Genomic DNA, 23,213 nt, shown 5'->3' with positions numbered 1-23,213 from the left:
TGTGGGTCCATGTGAGTCTTGCTTTATTGATTTGGTGAGCCATGTTCTCATCATGTCCTCCATTCCTTCTTACTCTTACAGTCTTTCCTCCTCCTTTTCTGAAGGTTTCCCAACCTCCTAGAGGAGGGATCCAATGGAGAACTCCAATTTAAACTTTCTCTCCACATAATGTCTACCTATGGGTCTTTATGCCAGCTCCCATCTGCTGGTAGAGGGAGCCAATTTGATGACAACTCTACAAGGCACTAATCTATAAACATAGCAGAAAATCACTAAGAATTATTTCACTGATTTTGTTTTGCCAGCTGTGTTCAGTTCTAGCCTATATCTCTAGGCTATCAAGTCTCTGGTTTCTGGCCATCCAGGCAGTATAGGGTATGGGCTCCCTCTCATAAGAAGCAAATTAAAACAAACATTGGTTGGATACTCCCACAAGTTCTGACCTATCACTGTACCAACACATCTTTCAGGCAGGACAGATTATAGGTGCAGGCACCAGCTTGAACTCTTTACATTCAATGAGCTGTGTGGATGTTGTCCTAGGAAATGGGACCCCACTTTTAAATTTCAGAGAATGACCTTCTGTCCTCTTATCAGCCTGTGCTGTTTAGGGATCGCCACCTAACCACCTTGGGTACCAACTCAACAGAATGCAACCCAATCCTCCCACTGGAAGCTTTGCCTGGTTACAAGAGGTGGCTAGTTCATACTCCATATCCTAGGAATAGTTACTAGTAAGTATTCCACTAGGAATACTTACTAGTGTCACCCTTATAGATACTAGAATGTGTCCACAGCACAGGATTTCCACATACATCTATTGCCTTCCCCAGTTCTACCTGTCTCTTTCCACCCTCTCTCCCTCTGTCCCTCCTCACCACCTGATCCTTCCTGGTCTACCCCACTTGCCCAGAGTCCATCCAAAAATCTAGTTCCATTTCCCTTTTCCAGGAAGGTTCAGGTATCCCACCTCCACCCCTCCTCTTTACCTAACCTCTCTGGGTCTGTAGATTACAACTTCATTATCATTTACTTAATGGTTAATATTCATTTATAAGTGAATATATACAATATTTATGTTTTTGATTCTGGGTTACCTCATTTAGGGTGATTTTTTTTTCTTGTTGCATCCATTTGCCTGAAAATTGCATGAAAATGTATGATTTTTTTAAACGACCTTATAAATGTGTAATTTTGTTTTTCCATTCTTTTGTTGAGGGAAATTTAGGATGCTTCTAGTTTCAGGCTATTATGAATAAATCTGCAACGAGCATAATCAAGTGTCCTTGTGGTAGGACAGATCATCCTTTAGGTACATGCCCAAGAGTAGCTTAACTGGATCTTGAGTTTGCACTGCTACCAGCAATAGAGGAGTGTTCTCTTTGCTATACAACCCCACCAACATGAGATGTCACTTAGATCTTAGATCTTAGCCATTCTGACAGGGTAGGATGGAATCTCAAACTAACTTTCATTTGCATTATTTCTTTTAATTATATTTGAGTTTAAGAATCTTGAGCATGTCTTTTAAGTGTTTCTCGGTCACTTGAGACTCTTACATTAAAAATTCTCATTAGATCTGTACTCCATTTTTAATTGGATTATTTGGGTTCGTTGATACCTAGTTTTCTGACTTCTTCATATATTTTCGATATTTGTCCTCTATTGGAAGTAGGCTTGTTAAAAATCATTCCCATTATATAGCCTGCCTCTTTGTCATATTGATGGTACCTTTTGCCTTACAAAATTTTTTTGTTTTCATGAGGTTCCACTTAATCGTTGATAAGTGTTCTGTTCACAAAATCCACTCCTGTGCCAATGCACTCAAGGCTATTTCCCACTTTCTCTTCTATCAGGTTCAATGTATCTGGTTTTATGTTGATTTATGGTATTTATTACACTTGGAATTTTATGCAGGGTAATAAATATGGGTCTGTTTGCATTCTTCTATATGCATGCATCCAGTATGAACAACATCATTTGTTCAAGATACTTTTTTCCCAGTGTATTTATGGCTTCTTTATGAAAAACCAAGTGCCCATCAGTGTATGGGTTTGATTCCATTAGTCAATATATCTATTTTTGTGCAAATAACATAAAGTTTTATTACTATACATGTGAATTACAGCTTGAAATCATGGATATTTAGCATTGTTTTAGCTATTCTGGATTGGTTGTTGTTGTTGTAGTTATTGTTGTTGTTTCCCAGAAGAAATTAAGGATTGTTCTTTACAGGTCTATAAAGAATTTTTTTTGAAACCTTGAGGGCGATTGCATAGACTCTATTAGATTGCTTTAGTAGGATGGACATTTTTACTCTTAATCCTATTGATCCATGAGATCTTTTCCTCTTCCAATATCTTCTTCAATTTCTTTCTTCAAAGACTTGAAGTTTTTTTATACAAGGCTTTGCATAACACTTGCATAGTTAGGGTTACCCCAAGATATTTTTACATTGTTTGAGGGTTTGAGGCTTTTTTGAAAAGTGTTGTTTCCATGATTTCTTTCTCAATAAATTAGTCATTTGTAAATAGGAGGGATACTGATTTTTTTTTAGTTAATCTTGTATCCTGCCACTACATTGAAAGGGTTTATCAGGTCTAGGACATACAATGTGAATTTTTAGAGTCATTTATGTATTTTGTCATCCTATATGCAAATAATAATAATACTTTGACTTGCTTCTTTCCATTTTGTATACCATTGATCTACTTCAGTTGTCTTACTGCTTCAACTAAAAGTTGAAGCACTATATTGAATAGATATTTAGCCACTAGATAACCTGCCTGGTCTTGTTCCAAATTTTAGTAGAATTGTATTGAGTTTCTCATCTTTAATTTGATGTTGGCTGTAAGCTTGCAGTAAATTGCTTTTATTATGTTAAGGCAATGATAAATCCTTTATCTCCTCAGGATTTTTATTGTGATGTGGTATTGAATTTTTTAAGACCTTTTCTGTATCTAATGAAATGATTATATTTTTTCTTCAGTTTGTTTATATGATGAATTGCATTTTCTGACTTTCATATATTAAAGCATCTCTGCATTTCTGAGATGAAGCCTACTTGATCATGGTGCATGATCTTTTTGATGTGTTCTGGGATTCAGTTTAAAAGTATTTTATTGAGTATTTTTGCCTCTATGTTCCTAAAGAAACATAGTCTGCAATTCTCCTTCCTTGTTGAGTCTTTATGTGGTTTAGGTATCAGGATAATTGTGGCTTCATAAAATGAATGGGGCAATGTTCCTTCTGTTTATATTTTGTAGAATTGTCATTTACTCTTCTTTGAAATACTAAAATCATCTGGCTCTGGGCTTCTTTTCATTGTGAGAAGTTAATGACTTTCTATTTCATTAGGGGTTTTAGGTAAACTTACATTGTTTATCTCATCTTAACTAAAATTTGTTAAGTGGAACCTACTAAGAATTTTTTTCATTTCTTAGAGATTTTGAAACTTTCAGAAGTACAGGGTTTTAACATATGTCATTATTCTGTGGATTTCCTTGGTATATGTTGTTATGTCCTCCTTTTCATTTCTAATTTTGTTAATTTTGATGTTTCTATCCATCTTTTAGTTTGTTGTATAAGAATTTCTCTATTTTGTTGATTTTTCTAAAAAACACCTACTCTTTGATTCATTGATTCTCTGTAATGTTCTTTGATTTTATTTTATTGATTTCAGCCTTCAGATTGATTATTTCTTGCTGTCAACTCCTTGTGGGTGTGCTTACTTCCTCTTGTTCTAGGGCAGTGGGACTCAACTTGTGGGTTCTGACCAACAGAAAACATGAATTTCAAACAGTTTTAGGAACACCAAGCAATAAATGTATTTATATACTTTATTGTATAGTAAATAACTTTATTTATATACTACATTTGTATATTTCATTGAAGCGGTAGAATATTAATCTGCTCTGAACTACCCTGCTGATGCGCACATGTTCCTTACTACCCACCCAAATGTTTTGGATTCAAGAATGAAAAACACACAGGCAGCCTGATTTTTAATATGTCTTAAGCAGCTCAATAGGTGGCCCACCCCCTAACTTTTTATGCCTAGCACACTCCCCTCTGATCTTATTGAGTTGATATTTATCAAATTTAAATTTCATCTTTGCTGCCCTAGATCCTGGTGGGCAGCCGTCCCAGGACTGCTTTCTCACTGTACATATATGTTGGCTGTCTCTCCCTCCTGCACCTTTCTTGTGAGGTTCATCTCTTATGTCCTTATCATAGCAGAATCTCCTCTTCCTCCTTCCTCGTTCCCTTCCCAGAATTCTTTTTTTATTTAAATTGGGTATTTATTTCATTTACATTTCCAATGCTATCCCAAAAGTCCTCCACACGCTCCCCCACCCACTCCCCCACCCACCCACTTCCACTTCCACTTCTTGGCCCTGGTGTTCCCCTGTACTGAGGCATATAAAGTTTGCACGACCAATGGGCCTCTCTTTCCACTGATGGCTGACTAGGCCATCTTCTGATTCATATGCAGCTAAAAGTCCTGCATTACTCTCTCTGCCCAGCCATTGGCTGCTGCTGCGGGTAACTTTATTGATCAGTCAAAAACAACTGTGGACAGGCTTCCTTTAGTTCCTAGTGCAGAAGACAGCAAACAAGTTTTGGGGTGGCATGACTAGCAAGAGAAAACAAGCTGCTGTACTTCATTACTGCAATTTTTCTACTGAGCAAAAATACTGTTCCTAAGACCACTGGAAATATGTATTGTTCAATGTTCATGACCCACAGGCTGAGAACAGGTAGTATAGAGCTGGTGTGCCGTCAAGTTGTTAGTGTGAAGATTTACTAATCCACCTTTTTTATGTAGGCATTATTGCTACATAAAACTTTCATTTTAGCACCACATTCATTGTGTTAAGTTTGGTGTGCTCCGTTTTCATTTTCACTGAATCCTAAAAAGTCTTTAAAGTTTTTAAAATTTCTGTCTTGGATCCATTTTTCATTCAGTAGAGAGTTGCTCGAAAGTATTGCTCAGTATCATAGTATGGGATGTTAGCGCTCATCTCTTGGAGTCTGCAATACATCAGTATAGGCCCTTCTGGCTTCTACAGTCTTTGCTAAGAAGTCAGGTGTAATTGTAATATGCCTGCCTTTATAAGTTACTTGGTCTTTTTTTCCTTTGATGCTTTTAATATTCTTTCTTGGTTCCCTATGATTTTAGTGTTTTAATTACATTGTGGCGAGGGGACATTCTTTCCTGGTACAATTTATTTGGTGATCAGTATGCTTCTTGTATCTTGATAAACATGTGTCTCTTTAGATTAAGAAATTTTTCTCCCATGATTTTGATGAAAATATTTTCTGGACCTTTGAGTTTGAATTCATCTCCTTCTATTTCTGTTATTTTTAGGTTTGGTCTTTTTTTATAGTGTCCCAGGCTTCCTGAATGTTTTATGTCAGCAATTCTTTAGATGTAACTTTTTTTTGGACTTCTATTATATCTTCTGTGTCTGACATTCTTTCTTCCATCTGTGATAGTCTGATGGTAAAGCTTGTCTCTATAATTCCTGTGTGAAATTCTAAATTTTTCATTTCCAGAATTCTGTTTGTGATTTATTATTGTTGTTATTATTACTATTAGTAATAATAATTATTATTAATAGTATTGCTTCTATTTCCATTCTCAGGTCTTAAAGCATTTTATTCATTCCTTCAAATGAGTCTCTTTTTTGCCTTCGTTAAAGGATTTATTCATTTCCACCAATAGTTTTGTTTTCTTTGATTTCTTTAAGGGATTTATTTGTTTCCTCTGTAAGCATGACTACCATCTTCATATAGTTGGTTTTAAGATCTTTTTCTTGTGCTTCTGCTACATTAAATTATTCGGGGCCTGCTATGATATACCACCCTCCCTGGCTGTTATTGTGTTCTTATGCATCAAGGGGCATCTAGATTTGGAATCATTAGAGGTCTAGTTGCTGATGCCTGGGTTTGTCTTTGATAGATGGGTGTTTTATTCTTTGATTTTTTTGTTTCCTTGCTGGATTTTTGGAGCATGTGATAGCTATATTTTGACTCTTTTACTGGCCTGCTCAGTTGGTGTGTTCGCAGGTAATGTCTGCTGGCATTCACAGTAATGTCTGCAGGGAGATGGGCTATAGTGAAAAGCAGAGGGAGGGGGATTAGGAAGGGACAGTCTGCGAGATCCACAGGAGATGCAGGCAGAAAGAAGAGAAACTAAACGTAGTATTAGGGACAGCCCTGAGGGATTGGGTCTAGAGGAACACACAGAGAGGGGAAAGGTTGGCAGGGTGCCTACTTGCTTTGCTGGCTGGAGTTGGCTATGGTTGATTAGGGGATACCTTTCGGAATTAGGGGCCGTGGTACAGTGACTAATGGTGAGAGGAAGGTGAACGGTGATGGCCTGTGTGATCTATGGGAGATATTTGCAGGGTGGGGGAAAGCTGCTGCTGCTGACCTATTGCAGTACTAGGGATGAGAAGCTGGATTTTTCTATTAAAAATCCTATAATAAATATGTTCCACCATCACGAGTCACCATCTTTCCATGTCTTCTGTGCCTTTCCCTTCATGGAGACTGTTGCAGCTAGTAGTAATCAGGAAGAGTAATGACAGAGTTACAGCTACAGAAATGCCCGACAGTTCATTCATATGCTTTAAAGAGCAGGAGACTTTCGTGGAAATAAGGTCAAATTTATACTAAATGTCAAGTAAATTCTACAATAGCAAAGAAAGAATACGCATACCTGACCAAAGATCAAGGCAGGAGCATTGGAAAGTCCAGTCACACAGATACTGCAGTCTGCAGAGGAGGAGATGACAAGCAGATGACCACAGGACTCACATATCTCCAAGGAACTTATCCGGTCCTCATGAGGTTGAAATGATCTGAGCAAAGGGGGAGGCTGGGTGATTTTGCTCTCAGTGGAATTAGTACAATACTCCTGAGTGGGAAGAAATGTGCTGACATTTAGAAATTCAAATATTAAATGAATTGAAATAATACTACTGTTTTAAGAGCCTGATGTGGAAATGGGGGGAGAGGTGCATTTAGAGATGATAACCTATGATCCACATTAAAGTATAACATCTATAGATAGTTGATATATCATCATATAGATGATGGAAAGGAGCTTAGCCACAAAGAGACACCTAATATTACATTATTTTATGATTTTTTTAAATGGAGCAAGTCATCGCTTATTTTTAAAACAACTGACTCAGACTGGTTATAAGTAGCTGAAAGGCCAGCACACTAGATGATATTTAGAATTTGTTTCATTTAAGATGTATCTGAATGTTTATATCCAAACTCTCCCTCTCCCTCTCCCTCTCCCCACTCTCCCCTCTCCCCTCTCTCTCTCCCCCTCTCTCCTCTCCTCCTCCCCTCTCCCCTCTCCCAGCTCCCCTCTCCTTCTCCCTCTGTGCATTTGTGTGTGCGTGTACATGTATATGTGTGTGTTTCAGTTACTTTGAAAAAGTCTCTGCCTCAAACTGATTTCTTTAAAATACTCAGGATGAAGCACTTTTTCCATTATCTACAAAACAGATGAGATGTGACTCACATCACTAGATACTTTTTATAAGATACTTTGGTAAATAAATACATACATACATACATAAAAACCTAGTGATGGTACTGTGAGAATATTTTCCATTTACCTCTATGTTCCAGATTTTCAACCATCCATCAGAATCTCCAGTGGCAAGGTATTGATTCGGTTTATCAGTAGACATAATAATGGATCCAACACCAGCATGAGCCAAAAATTCAGCCAGAAGTACTTTCTTAAATGTATCCCAAAACCTGACATAACCAGATGCTCCACATGACACCAGGTTAGCCCCTCCTATTACATAAGGGAAATCTATTAGGAAAGTACTCCCAGAAATCCCAGAGTGGCTTCTTGCAGGGGCATCCCCAGTGGGGAGCATATGAGAGTAGTGAGATCAGCAGCACTGAAATCTTTCCTGACCCCCATTCTGATTCAAAATCTGTTTCAAAATCATCTTAAATGTTGCCTAAGGGATTTAAAACAATGAGAGGTATAACTTTATTTATGGTGAAAATTTTATATAAATATCATGCAGGTTTTCCATTTGCAAATTCAATGTGGAAAAGTGATTATATAAACTATAGCTCAGATATGCTCATTACTTTCTCCAATCATATAACGTTCATGTCTGGATGTCTTAGGTTATTCACACAAAAAATTAACTATCAAAATATAATTTATATGGAAATTCAATGAATCTTCTCTATGTTATATTTTGTAAAGCAAGAAGTAATCTGCATCCAAATATTGCTATTTTGTCCATAAACCAACAGTTATTCCACAATTACTTCTGGGTATCACCAATGCTAGTGTCTCCATAAAAAATTCAAATGGGACTCTGACCTATTATATGAAGTATAAATCAAGTGGCAATAATCCTCTGAACATCCCCAAACAACATTGACATGAAGACATGAGCCAACCAGCCTTTGCAGTGGGATAGGCAGTCAGTTCAAACCTCCCCTACTGAGTCATATATCCAACATCCTCAGTGAAGTCCCTCTTCAGTGCAGTCAGATATTATTCCTTTGATACATATGGACCTACACATTGACTCATGTATTTGCAGCTTGTATCTAACTCTGCCTTCTGCCCTTCCCAAACACCTCTTAATTATGACATAAACACTGATAAAATTTGTTTGCCATATGAAATGGTTGTTTATACAATAACAATTGTTCTCACTCTCATCTCAACATAGACAACAGAGAATTTATTTGGCAGATTTATTTGCCACCCTCACCAGTCTGATCTTTCTGTCCAATTGATCCTGACCTTTCATAAACCAGGGCAGGCTTGAGAGCTATTCAAAGTCAAATACTGCAAGACCTAGTTAATAAAATAGATTGATCTTCCTTTATTGTTTTCTTTATAAAATACAGAAAGGCAAAATGGAAACACATAACTTACCTGTGGCTGCTTTGGTTTTCCTTGCTTCAAGGAAGCAAAGCCTCATAACAGCATTATTACCTTCTGTGTCAATCTTTACATTTCGGGCAGCCTGGGTGGCCTGGTCTGCCACACCGTGAGTTTCACAGCTTTTTCTGGAATTGAGCTTTTGGGCTTCTACATCTGTGATAAAGAAAAATCCAGGGCTCTTGGTGAAGAGAACTGTCATCTGTTCAAATCAGCATGCTTGAACTTCCCACCGTCAGGCAAGATAACCACCACTCCCATCAAGTCTCACAACATATAGTCAGCTCCCATCAGGCCTCCGACTAGTCTCTTCTACAATCTCTACTGGAAAGATTGTTTGATTTCATTTGTGCTTTGCATATGCCAGGCACACTTCCTGTTTTGAGTTAATTAGAATTTCAACTCATAATCATAGTCAATATCACAAACATCCCAATATGTTCAAGATAAATGTTTCTCTAATGGCATAAAATTCTAATTAATGTTAATCTTTCAAGTATTTAATGAACATGAAATCAAATGAATATATACTTAAATAATGGTCTTTAATGATTCTATTTATTAGTGTGTTAATCTGGAAAAGACATTCATCATGGTAGTTTAATTATAACTTATATTATCTTCAGGCTACATTATGAAAACTGAAAATGTTTAGGTCAAAATCTATCTATAGTTTGCAGATAGTTTTGCAAAATCCCTACAAAGACACCTATAAACTTTCAAAATGAAAAATATGGTAATGCCTGGTGTGGGGTGATAAGTCTGCTAGTTAACTGCTTGCTACACAGTCAGAGAACCCAACTCCCATCTGCAAAAGGGCACTGCAGAATGTACTTGTATCCCAAAGCTGGTGATGAGGTGAAGATGGTTCACTAGCCATCAGCCTAGTCTACTTAACAAATGCCAACCCAGTGAGAGACACTGTCTCAAAACAAAACAAAACAAAACAAAACAAAAACAAAACAAAACAAAAAAACAAAACAAAACAAAACATCAGACCAAGGTGGAAGGTGTATGAGGAATAGCAGCTCATGTTCCCCTCTATCCTCCCTATGTATATGCATACATTTGTATTTGAATACATGGAGGGAGAGAGGGAGAGGGAGAGGGAGAGGGAGAGGGAGAGGGAGAGGGAGAGGGAGAGGGAGAGGGAGAGGGAGAGGGAGAGGGAGAGGGAGAGGGAGAGGGAGAGGGAGAGGGAGAGGGAGAGGGAGAGGGAGAGGGAGAGGGAGAGGGAGAGGGAGAGGGAGAGGGAGAGGGAGAGGGAGAGGGAGAGGGAGAGGGAGAGGGAGAGGGAGAGGGAGAGGGAGAAAGAAGGAGAAGGAGGAGGGAAGGTGAAATAGGAGGATCGATAAGGAGGAGAATTGTAATAACGTCCTTAATGGCTTTTCGAAGCTTGCAATTGTGATTTGAATGAGAATGCCATCTACTTTCTCAGATGTCTAAATATTTGATTCACAGTTGGTAATGCTATTTGGGTATAGTGTGGTCTTTCGGGATTAACTATGTCACTGGAGACAGACAGGCTTTAAGGGTTAAAACCCACATGCATTCCTGGTTCACTTTCTATTTCATGTTAGCAATTTAAGATGTGAGTGCTCAGATTTATGTTCCCGTCATAGTGCTTATATATTTCTGACCTCAAGAAGCATAAATGTGAATAATCTCCTTCTATACTTTGTCTTTGCCCTGGTGTTTTATTGCACTAGTAAAAAAAAAAAAAATAAGTCTTGTTACTTATGTCTTATTTCTCTATGTATGTAATAATAGCCACAGTTAGGATGCTCTAGATATAAATGGTACTCCCTTGAAGTCAAGGGGAGAGAAAGAGGCAGAATTATACCATATCCTTGAAATATTGAGATGAATCTTAATGACTATTTCCTTGTACATAAGATGACTCAAAGCCTTGTGTCTGCAGTCAGATAATCCCTCAAAATCTTACATTTTTAAATTGGTTTTCATACTCCCAATAAATCACTCTTCAGCTACACACACACACACACACACACACAGAGAGAGAGAGAGAGAGAGAGAGAGAGAGAGAGAGAGAGAGAGAGCACCAAATGGCAAACACTTTAATAAAGTTAAATTTATTCACTGTGAAATTACCTAATTGAGTCAATAGGAAATAACTCGACCATAGGAAGTGTCATAGTCATTATCTAAAGGAGTTAATCTAAAGGAAAATCCTTAGTTTCTAAACAAGCTAAAATAAAATATGAAAGACAATTGTGGGGACACTTACGTATAAATTATTCATGTCCTCTGCTAAAGCCAATAAAATATAATAAACTTCTGTCTAATGATCCTCTCAGGTTTCTAAAGTAAAGAATAATTTATGATATCCAGGTGGCATAATATTTAATACAAGCCCCAGACTGAGGGTGAACAGCCAACCAAGTGAACATAGTTCCCATTTTCCTACTAAAGGATACTTAACATCTCTTAAAAGCAATTCTGAAAGTTTTATTGGCTAAATCTAAACCAGATGAAAATGAGACTCCTGCTCCCTGGTGTTTGTAATACCAAAATACTGACATAGCATAAAGACAAAAAATGGAGGGCCATGGATAGTTTTCAAAGCCAAGACAGTCTTGATGATCCTCTTAATCACCGTGATAAGCCTATACTATCACTAAGCCATAACATTTACAGCCTCCCAACTATAGGTTAGGTGTACACGGAAGCATGTGCATGCATAAACATGCAGGACTACTGCACTCCAACAAAACACAAAATTTCAGTTTCAAACTTGTACTCACCTACCATGGATGTTAGCTGTCTCTGGTAGCCAGGGTGAAGAGCATGGTGAGCATTTTCTGTGTTGTTATTCCACAGAACAATTTCTCCATCATAGCTCCCTGTAAGGGCCAAGATAAGGAGCAGAGATCACCAGATAATTATATAAAATGTGGGCAAATAGAAACAATAGGAAACCATTCCCAATGTGTATTACATACAATCTCGTAAATAGTAGGTTTTCTCTATTTTTTGGAAGCATAAATTATAGATACCTGAACTTTATTAACTATAAAATTTCAATAATTATAAAGTAACCCACATATTTGGTGAATAGCTCTATTATTTTACTATAATAAATCATTTGGAATAAAGGCACTGGAGTTAAGTCCCAGTCCAGCTTCTGCCAATTATTAGCTATGCAGCCTTACATATGATATTTAACTCAGTTTGATACCAATATTTCTTCATCTATAGAACTGGGTTAAAAGTTGTACTTAGCTTATGGGGTTATTGTAAGAATGAAAAGTATTTTGAGTGGTGCTAAGCACTAGGCAGGGATTGAGAAAGTATAAATTACCCTAAGACTTCTGTTTCTACACTATTTATGCATGTGAGAGGGATTTCTTTGCATTTCTTTCATCTAAATTCTTTGTGAAATGTTTTCTCCAGGCCAACAGTTCTGCCTATGTAAAGTCATTTGTTCCTGTTTTGTTTTGATTCGTTTTTTAAAAAGAAAACAGAGAAAAGCTCAAACAGAAAAAATATGGTCATGCCTATGCTGTGTGAGGAGTCAGACAGCAATGTCCAGATGGCACACAGTTTCCGTGGAACAGAGGACCAATGACAAATGAGAAGCACAGAGGACAGCTGAGTTAGCGTGCTGCAAGTAATGGTGACTTCCTACAGCTTAGGAAGAAGATAGAAAAGTGTATTAAGCTTTGTGCTGTTCTGAACAAAGCAGTCTACTTAGGTCAGAAACTGTTACGTAAGGCGATGCATATCAACACCCCATGGTGGATCTACTACTGTCCCACATATTTGGTGGCTAGCTCTATTATTTTACTATAATAAAACATTTGGAATAAAGGCACTGAAGTTAAGTTCCAGTCCAGCTTGATTCTCAAATTCATTATGAACAAAGTGCTTGGCTGAACATTTTCCCTGTATAACTGAAGGCATGAGAATAAACTAAGAGTTACATTATGCCAAAGTGTTAATTTGTTCCAGGACACATGTATGAAGAAGTTAACATATCATTTAAGATAGATATGGAAAGAGTTAAGATGTTCCAATTAAGAAGCATTTACATGTCACCAAAGTATGATTCTTACCTCAAAGTTCTAATACTTCTCTTGGAAAAATAAAATGCAATCAGAAGTTAGTGTTTGCTAATGAGTTTATTATATCTTAAGCAACAATATGTTAAAATATTACACTATCTGCACTTTAAACCAAACTTACCAAAAAATTCTTAGCCAGAGAGAACTATGAGTTAAAGTTTAAATTAAGTCACAACATCATCACAACATAATAGAGTAGGTATGTAGCAGACCTAGGATGCGAAAGTATTGATACAGCACAGAAGCTGATAATCCTAACTACCATAGAAGTAAGAAATTAAAAGAGTTGTAATACTGCTTCCTTTGGAAATCTATTCATTTATTTTTTCAGTTGAGGAAAGTCTTTTCTCAAAATTTACTGCAATTCAACTGAACCATCTCTAAGCCACTGTCCAGTGAAGGCTCAATTTACCTGTAACAAGAGTTTGTGGGGGTGAAAATGCAGCACACAAGATGTCATCTTGGTGATGGACACCCCCTTTCCACTCTTCAGACTGGATGAAAAACTGATTAAAGTTCTGAGGTCGAAATACAGTAACTGCTCTGTGAAATTGATATAGAAGTTAGCTGCAAATCTAAACTTGGTACTGATATTGAGTAACCATTATCCACGTCAAGGGCACCATTTGAAAAGTCTAAAAGACTACCGCCCAGAATTTTATTTCCACTTGTCATCCACAATAAAATCAGCTTCTCACTGAAGTCTCTTTAAAATGCTCACATTGAATATGTAATAATTTACAAATGCTTAATCTAGGAATGTCAATTATCCTTTTGTAAATAATAAAACCAAGAATACATTCATTTATCAGCTTATCTATTTCCAAGACCCCAAAACAAAATTTCCGGACATGAAACTATAAGAGTTCTTATGGCAGTAATAATGGAAACCAGGGCAGGTCTTTGAACAAACATTGTCTGGTACTGTAATGAGATCAGTCTGATTTCTTTCATCAAAGCCTCTTTGTAGGGTGTGTAACTTGGAGTCAATCCCTATAGTATTTTCCTGAATTGTGGTAGCCATGGAATCTATTGTCCCCCAGTCCACTGTATCTTTTAAGAGCTATCATTTGTGAAAAGTGTTTGAAAAATCCCATCCCCAGGAAGTATGGCACTTGGAAAATAGAGAAATAACAGCTTTAGAAAAGTTAACCACATTGTCCTGCTGAAAAACTTGAGTGTGTACCCCTGTGGAGACATAGTGGACAATCTGAAACCTAGAGGGGAATGAAGGAATATAGCTAGTAGTTTAAGGGAGTCAGCACTGCATTATTTCTGCTCTGGTGGCCAACCTATATAAAAATCTCCCCTTTTTTCCACGGCTAATCCTAGTTCAAATGACCATCAGTTACCCTAGCTTGAGTCTTTACTGCTATTCCTCACCTTTCTAAAACTGTGCTTCTTCACCCAGTTGAGTGTCCTACAAATATTAATGTTTATTTGTGAGCAAGAAGTTTGCTTCTTTTCCTTGAAACTCCTGCTTCCAGTATGGAAAATACATCACATTGGTAAAATTTCATGTATTGTCTGCATTTTCTGAGCAGCTGGCTGTAGAAGCAGGATCTACCCTCTCAATTTCCAGACCCAAGCCTGTTTATCTAAAAGCAACCTTAGTCTCAGGATAGGCTACTCCCCTGCCAACTCTGTGAAAAGAAGGGAACAGGGAAATGACAGCAAACTAACCCAAGAGTGAAAACAGGTAGACAGTAAGTCATTTCCAACAGATATTTCTATTTTTATACCCTGACATAAAATCCCTACACTTGGACTGGGTTTAGTCATGAGAAGCTTATCCATGGAGAAAAATGTTAAATTGGAAACTCAAGATGATTGCCTCAAACTCTCCAGTCCATTTCTGTTTGATGTTTTGAGCACTGGATTTGACAATGTTTTACCACCTTCCTGTCTATCAATGGTCCGTCTATTACTTGCTGCTTATCCCAAACAAAAAGAATAAGTATTATGGATTACTCTCAGATAGTACAGAACTCAGTTCTTGCTTTTCTTCTTGATCTCTTTAGTATACATTCCTGTGCTTTGTTTTTTTGCTCCTTTCTTTCTCCCACCCCTTTGAGCAAAGAATACTTTATTGCCATTGTTCTTGTATCTCTGTTCAAACAGAGATTCCAGGTGTCACCATGGATTCCAATATTACTTCTATACAAATGGTCTTTTACTGATCTTCATCCACACTTACCACGATTGGATGGGTTTCATTTGCCAGCTGGTAGTTCTATACATACAATCCTTCTGTTGCTAAAATATCTTAACACATTAAAAATCAAAATTTGCCAGCTTCTTTCCATATTATATTCTGGATTTCATAATATGGTTCATAGGCCAGCAACATTGCATCCCATGTGCCATCTTTTCTCTCATCAAAAATACTTACATATTTACATTATCTACCCATGACACATTCATTCTTTTGACTTCCACCTTAAACAACCACTCATGGTTTCCTAGTACAGAGTTCTCCACCCCAATGGTCAACAATATTAAGAGGCTCCTTTCTCACTGTTGCTAAATCTACTCTGCCAAGATGAATTCTTCATCCTGTACTAGACTTACCTGTATTTCTGGAGCTTTTAATATACTCTTGTTCTTAAGCAAATATTCTTTCTCCACAGAATTCCTTAAACATTCAGAACCAGGAGCCCAAAATAAATAAAACACTAAATGAAGTGTGTTAAGTGCCAAAGAAGCACTAACTACCATCAGAGTCTAGAGCACAAATCACAGAGGGGTGTTATTTATTTTGGACAATAACAAATATCTAAGTCATGGGAAAGGAAACACAATAGAGAGGAGACAGGACAATGAAAGACTAAGCTGGTGCCTTGCTTAAAAATATTTTGGGGATTTTCATTTCCTAAATGACAAAATTCAAATGTGTGCCTGTTTTCAAGATCCAATGATATATAGATTTAATCTCCTGGAAAAGAATTATTTCTCCCAATTCTTCTACCATTGCCTTCTAGCTACATATGAATTCTCGAGGAAATCTCGACACACCATAAAGCACATATTCTTTGTATAATTCTTTGTATAACATTAGAAAATGTTATTTTATTAAAATAGAGATTATATAATACCATAATATATTGTGTTTGCCAGAATTGTACAAATGGATTACAAGGTTTCAAATTTACTGCCTTACAGAAATGTTTATAAATGTCAGGCCTATCCAAAGCTAAGTTACTGAAAAGCACATTGCTTTGCCCAAACTGCATTCTTTCTGGTCTCTAAGCATTTCAGACATTTCTAGATGTGTGTTCTATTCTTTTATGGGAGCCCTATATTTATGTATGCTCTGCACTATTTTCTGAGGCCATACATAATCCATGAAGCTTCTACAAGAACTAGCATAAAGAACTATATTTCTCATAGAAATAGTTATTTCTATAAGAAATAGCTTCTTTCTGACTTCTAGAGTTATTCACTTTCACTAATTTTATTAACACAGTGGGACTCATGTCTCTAGCTGCATCTGTAGTAGAGGATGGCCTAGTAGGTCATCAATGTGAAGAGGGGCCCTTGGTTCTATGCCTCAGTATAGGGAAAGGCCAGGGCTAGAAAGCAAGAGTGGGTGGGTTAGGAAGCAGGGGGAGTGGGAGGGAATAGGGGATTTTTGGAGGGGAAACTAGGAAAGGTGATAACATTTGAAATGTAAATAAAGAAAATATCTAATAAAAACACTATATATCTCATCTATTAGATTCGATGTGTTTGGGTTTATGTTGAGGTTCTTAATCCACTTAGACTTGAGCTTTGTGCAGGTTATGAATATGGACCAACTTGCATTTTTTACATACAGAATGCCAGTTATACCAGCACCATTTATGGAAGATGATTTCCTTTTTTTGACCCTACGGTTTTGACTTCTTTGTCAAAGATCAATTATCTGTAGGTGATTGGGTTCATTTCTGGGTCTTCAATTCTATTCCATTTATCAGTTTGTCTCTGTACCAATACCATGCAGTTTTTTATCACTGTTGTTCTGTAGTATAGCTTCGAGTCAGGACAGTGATTCCCCCAGAAGTTCTTTAATTGTTGAGAATTATTTTGTCTATCTTACATTTTTGGTTTTTACATATGAAGTTGAGAATTGCTCTTTCCATGTCTGTGAAGAATTACACTGAATTTTTTATAGGAATTTCATTGAATTAGTAGATTGCTTTTGGTAAGATGGCCATTTTCACTATGTTAATCCTATCAATCCATGATGGAAAATCTTTACATCTTCTGATATCATATTCAATTTCTTTCATCAGAGACTTAAATTTTTGTCCTACAGATCCTTCACTTGCTTTGCTAGAGTTACATCAAGATATTTTATATTATTTGGGGCTATTGTGTAAGGTGTTGTTTCCCTAATTTTTTCTCATTTATATAAAGTAAGGCTACTGATTTGTTTGAGTTAATTTTATATCCAGCCACTTTGCTGAACTTGCTTATCAGCTGTAGGAATTCTCTGATAGAATTTTAGGGGTTACTCATATATACAACCATATCATCCTTGAATAGTGATACCTTGACTTCTTCCTTTCCAATTTGTATCCTCTTCATCTCCATCTGTTGTCTTATTGCTCTAGGTAGAACTTGGAATACTATATAAATAGATAGGGAGAGAGTGGACAGCTTTGTCTTGTTCCTAATTTTAATGGGATTGCTTCCAATTTCTCTCCATTTAATATTATGTTGGTTGTTGGCTTGCTGTATATTGCTTTTATTATGTTTAGGTATGTGCCATGAATTTGTGATCTCTCCAAGGCTTTTAACCTTAAGGGGTGTTGGATTTTGTCAAAGGCTATTTCAGCATCCAATTAGTTGATCATGTGATCTTTTTCTTTGAGTTTGTTTATATAGCCACTTTTGTTGATGGAATTTTTTTTTTAATACTAAACCATCCCTGTGTCCCTGGGATGGTGCCTACTTGATCCTAATGAATGATATTTTTGATCTGGTCTTGGATTTTGTTTGCAAGAATTTTATTGAGCATTTTTGTGTCAATGTTGATAAGCAAAATTGGTCTGAAGCTCTCTTTTGTGTTCAGTCTTTGTGTGGCTTAGGTATCAGAGTTACTGTGGCCTCACAAAGTGAATTAGTGAAAAAGATCCTTGAACACTTGGCACAGGGGAAAATTTCCTGAACCGTACACTAATACCTCAGGCTCTAGGATCAACAATTGTTAAATGGGATCTGTTGAAACTACAAATTTTCTGTAAAGCAAAGGATACTGTCAATAGGACAAAATAGCAACCTACAGATTGGGAAAAGATATTGACTATCCTTATACCCAATAGAGGGCTGATATCCAAAATATATAACAAACTCAGGATGTTAGACTCCAAAGACCAAATATTCCAGTGAAAAAATTGGGTAGAGCTAAAAAGAATTCTCAACAGAGGATCTCGAATGTCCAAGAAACACTGAAAGAAATGTGCAATGTCCTTAGTCATCAGGAAAATGCAAATGAAAACAACCCTAAAATTCCACATTAAAAGAATCAGAATAGCTAAGTAAAAAACAAATAAACAAACAAACAAACAAAAAACCAAAATCAAAACCTCAAATGACAGCACATGCTGGAGAAGATGTGGAGAATGTGGAACACTGCTCTATTGCTGTTGGGATTATACACTGGTACAACTACTCTGGAAATCAATCTGTCTGTTCCTCAGAAAATTATAAATAGTTCTACCTGAAGTCCCAGCTATACCACTTCTGGAAATATACCCAAAAGATGCCCCATCATACCACAGGGATACATGTTCCACTATGTTTATAGCACCCTTATTCATAAGAGCCAGATGTCCCTCAACTGAAGAATTGACACAGAAAATGTGGTTCATTTATACAATGGAATACTATTCAGCTATTAAAAATGAGGACATCATGAATTTTGCATGCAAATGGATAGAACAAGAAAACTCAGACCCTAAAGGATATACATGTTATGTACTCACTGACACATGTATATTAGCCAAAAATACAGAATACTCAGGATACACACCACAGACTAGATCATAGAAATGTAAATAAGGAAGGCCGAAATGGAAATGCTTCAGTCACCTAGAAGGGGAACAAAATAATCATGAGATGCAGAGGGAGGGAGAGACCTGAGTGAGAGGGGGTGGGGAAAAGGGGGAGCAGGGTCAAAAGGGAGAGACGCCTAGAGGGCCAGGAAAATGAATGGAAATATGCACCTGCCAGGGTTGTGGGATGGTAGACAGGGGAAACTCCTAGAAAGTACCAGAGACCTGGGATATGAGAGGCACTCAAGACTCAATGGTGATGGAACCTGAAGAGCCCACCTCAAGTAGGTATCCAGGCCCCCCAGTGGATGGGTAGGAACACCAACCCACCCTCAAAATTTTTGATCCAAAATTGTTCCTGTCTTTGAAAAAAAATGCAGGGACAAAACTGGAACAGAGACTGAAGGAATGGCTGGCCAGACACAGGTTCAACTTTGGATCCATCCAATGGATGGGTACCAAACTCTGATACTATTACTGATGCTATGTTGTGCTTACAAACAGGAGCCTCGCTTGGCTTTCTTCTGAGAGGCTCTACCACCAGTTAACTGAGACAGATGCAGATACTTACAGACAACCATTGGACTCAGATCAGGGACCCCTATGGAAGATTTAGGGGAAGGATTGAAGAAACTGAAGAGGGTGACAACACCATAGGAAGACTAACAGTGTCAAGTAACCTAAACCCTGGGGAGCTCCCAAAGACTAAGCCAACAACTAAAGAGCATAAAACAGGTTGCTCTGAGGCCCTTGGCAAACAAAGGACTGACTGCCTCTTCTGATCCCAGTGGGAGAGAATGAGCCTAATCCTGTAGATTCCTGATGCCCCAGAGAAGGGAAATATTTGGAGGGAGACTCTCAGAGGCAAGGGGGGAGGGGAGGATAGGGTAAAGATCTCTGGGAGGGGGAACCAGGAGAGGGCAACATTTGGGATGTAAATAAATTAAATAAATAAACTAACAATTAATTTTTTTTAATTTTTAATATTTTTATTACATATTTTCCTCAATTACATTTCCAATGCTATCCCAAAAGTCCCCCATAACCCCCCCCACTTCCCTACCCACCCATTCCCATTCTTTTGGCCCTGGCATTCCCCTGTATTGGGGCATATAAAGTTTGCAAGTCCAATGGGCCTCTCTTTCCAGTGATGGCCGACCAGGCCATCTTTCGATACATATTTTTAAAAGAGTATAAGTCAAAGATCTTCAGTTAGCTTATAAGTACAAAGAAAGAGGAATCTTCATTTCTTGAGCTTCTGTAACTATTCTCCCTTAGGATTCTCCCTGGAGTCTCTCACTCCTTCTCTTGCCTCATTTTCTTTGATAATATTTGTCACTGGGCTGCATTGTGTTTTATACTTTTTGTTTGTCTTTTTCTGTCTCATTAAGAAAAGAAAGAAAGAAAGAAAGAAAGAAAGAAAGAAAGAAAGAAAGAAAGAAAGAAAGAAAGGAAGGAGAGGGAAGGAGGGAGGGAGGGAGGGAGGGAGGGAGGGAGGAAGGAAGGAAGGAAGGAAGGAAGGAAGGAAGGAAGGAAGGAAGGAAGGAAGGAAGGAAGGAAGGAAGGAAGGAAGGAAGGAAGGAAGGAAGGGAGAGAGAGGGGGAAGAGAGAGAGAGAAAGAAAGAAAATCTTATGGAAGTAGGAACTTTTCCACTTGCCTCGTCAATGCTAGGATAATTCATACATAACAAAATGTACAAGTATCCACCAAAAACAGTTTAAGAATCATTCCTCTATTTTGAGAAAGTAGTAATTTTAATATGAATATCATTGATTTCAGTTTAGAAAGGTGTTATAATTAAGAAAATACAAAGTTCTAAAACTCACCTTACTATTATAATATCATGTGTATGTTTCTAAGTTTATCTACTAGTAGCCTAAGGGAAAGGTGAGTATAGAGTGGACATGATAACCCCAGATCAATCTTTTATATATTATGTAAGGCAAGTTTCAATGTCAAATGTCATTTTCTCAAGATTCTCATATTAAATGGAAATTGATATATTCAGGACACACCACTGAATGCTTTTCATAATATGCTACGAAAAGTAGTCCTTTGACATTTCACCTTTTGTGTCAAAACACTGAAAAACTAACTACCTGGCACCTTTTCCTTGAAAGCTAACCTGAAATTTCTATTTGAAATGACAGGGATCCTTAAATTACCCCCAAGAATCCACATTCAGTTCTCACCTTTTCTATTTCAAAGACTACTTTCTTTTAAGTTTGAACTTTGTCAAGAACAAAATTAAGTTTCAGAAAGAGCCAGTTTTCAGCCCAATAGAAGTCAGATAGACTTATCCTTTGGCATTGAAGAAGTTTACTAGCTCTGTTCTATATTTCATAGGTCCTGAGAGTATTGCCCTGAGTCATTATGACACATTGTAAAAGAGAAAAAAAAATGCTGATTATGAAAAGATCGATGTCAATGATCTGGTCCTACAGGGGTTGATTGCTCATGTGCTGTTGGTCCAGTTATTTTTAAGCCTCATTAATACATCTCCTTTGATCCATTCCTGGCTTTTTAGATTAATAATGAGTATCTCAGAAGCAGGAAATCCATTCCAAATGAATTTGTTTTGATTTTTCACCTCTTTCCTTCTCCCTAAAAATCTGTGAGGTCAAACTTTGGACATTGAAATAATCACAAAATCAGGTTTGGGAAGTCTCTGTGACTTTCAAATATATGCATCCTCTCCTTACTTCCAAAATAATAAAGTTCAAATAAGTCACAACTTCAGACTCATCCATTCTGACACTTGTTCCAATAATAAAAATTAATTGAGTTTCATGGGGCTATCATTCCTTGAAAAGGCAATTATTAAGACCTTAATAGTTTTTCTTAGGTCAATTTTATTCCTCAGAAACTTCAAATCCTTAAGGTCATTTCATTTCAAAAAAAAACTTAAAGATCAAATTAAACCTGAAATAAACTAATTTAATTCCTAGCATCATATATAGAAGATGCATATGGAATTAGAGAATAGGGTTTTAGAAGAAAAGGGATCAAATTATATAAACAGCTATTTAATAATCACATACTTTTAGAGTTCTATAAAGGGTGAATTACCAATAGTATTTTTAGAATTATTTTAAATTTTGTGAAAGCTATCCTTTATATTTTTATATGATGTTATAGTAGTAAAATCTTCATAAACAAACTTCAGATATAAGGTGATAGTTATCCTAAGTCACTGTTACCATTTCACGGTGTGTACAGATATTAAACATTCTCCTGTATACTAAACACATGAGTACACACTGTTTTTATTTTTCAATTATACCTAAATATGAAACATGAATTTCTTCTCTATACAAATAGAAGAGTGAAAACTGTCTTTTTAAATAGTCTGCATGTACAGAAGAACATAAGCTTAGGGCAATTTGAGATATTAAACCATTGTGAGTATTAGTATAGTATAGTATAGTATAGTATAGTATAGTATAGTATAGTATAGTATAGCATAGCATAGTATAGCATAGTATAGCATAGTGTAGTATAGTTATATATCACATGTCTGGACTGAACAAATATAGCTGATTGGCTACCTGTTCATTTAATTTTACCATTTAAATATGATCAAGGATACAAGCAGATAATTTTGAACTGAATTTCTATCAATTCAGTTTTTCTCAGTATATTTTACTTAAAATAACTATAAATCAACTTCTATCGATTTTGTATTTGAGATTCTGCATTATGATAGAAAGATATGAATTATTGGGTTCCTATGGAACATGAGTTTTCTAAGTCCCTTTACTTGGGACAGTGTTTACCACTGTCTGCCTTGTATATTGTAAATTTCTAAATCAGATATATTATATATATATATATTATATATATTAACAATAGGAATCATGATTCTTTGCTATCAACATGCTCTATTTCTAACTCAATGATTACTATCTAGGCACAGCTTTTAAAATAATATGGGAATGAAAGGGGGAATATATTTAACAAAATTTTCAGAGTGATGTTAAATAAATAACAAGTATTGTGTGTTTCTTCATATATGTTTGAAACTATTTCATTAGCTTTGCTTGAAATAAACAACCTTCTCAGTCATTCTTTATAATGCATATTATAATTCAATGTATGTCTATGTAGAGGGGTGCCTTACTTTGATTTTATTGCTT

The 23,213-nt window shown here is 36.6% G+C and overlaps 1 protein-coding gene across 3 annotated transcripts in view; it reads right to left on the bottom strand.

The window, feature by feature from the left end:
- The window catches only part of Wdr49 (WD repeat domain 49), a 172,235-nt gene that overhangs the window by 45,756 nt on the left and 103,266 nt on the right, over positions 1–23,213 (bottom strand). For all 3 annotated transcript variants that reach the window (XR_015046620.1, XM_029475360.2, XM_085835338.1), the window contains 5 exons: positions 13,451–13,581; positions 11,719–11,817; positions 8,948–9,109; positions 7,644–7,831; positions 6,728–6,925 (listed from right to left, as the gene is read on the bottom strand). Coding sequence is in view for 2 of the 3 variants with exons in the window: in XM_029475360.2 (XP_029331220.1) it covers positions 6,728–6,925; positions 7,644–7,831; positions 8,948–9,109; positions 11,719–11,817; positions 13,451–13,581 (778 nt within the window). In the remaining variant the exon portion in view is untranslated. The remainder of the gene's footprint in view (positions 1–6,727; positions 6,926–7,643; positions 7,832–8,947; positions 9,110–11,718; positions 11,818–13,450; positions 13,582–23,213) is intronic.

Source organism: Mus caroli, unplaced genomic scaffold (assembly GCF_978045245.1).
Source record: "Mus caroli unplaced genomic scaffold, Mus_caroli_1 scaffold_3, whole genome shotgun sequence".
In the NCBI taxonomy this organism is placed as follows: domain Eukaryota; kingdom Metazoa; phylum Chordata; class Mammalia; order Rodentia; family Muridae; genus Mus; species Mus caroli.
The sequence above is the reverse complement of the archived record's forward strand: the minus strand, read 5'-3'. Positions and strand labels throughout refer to the sequence as shown.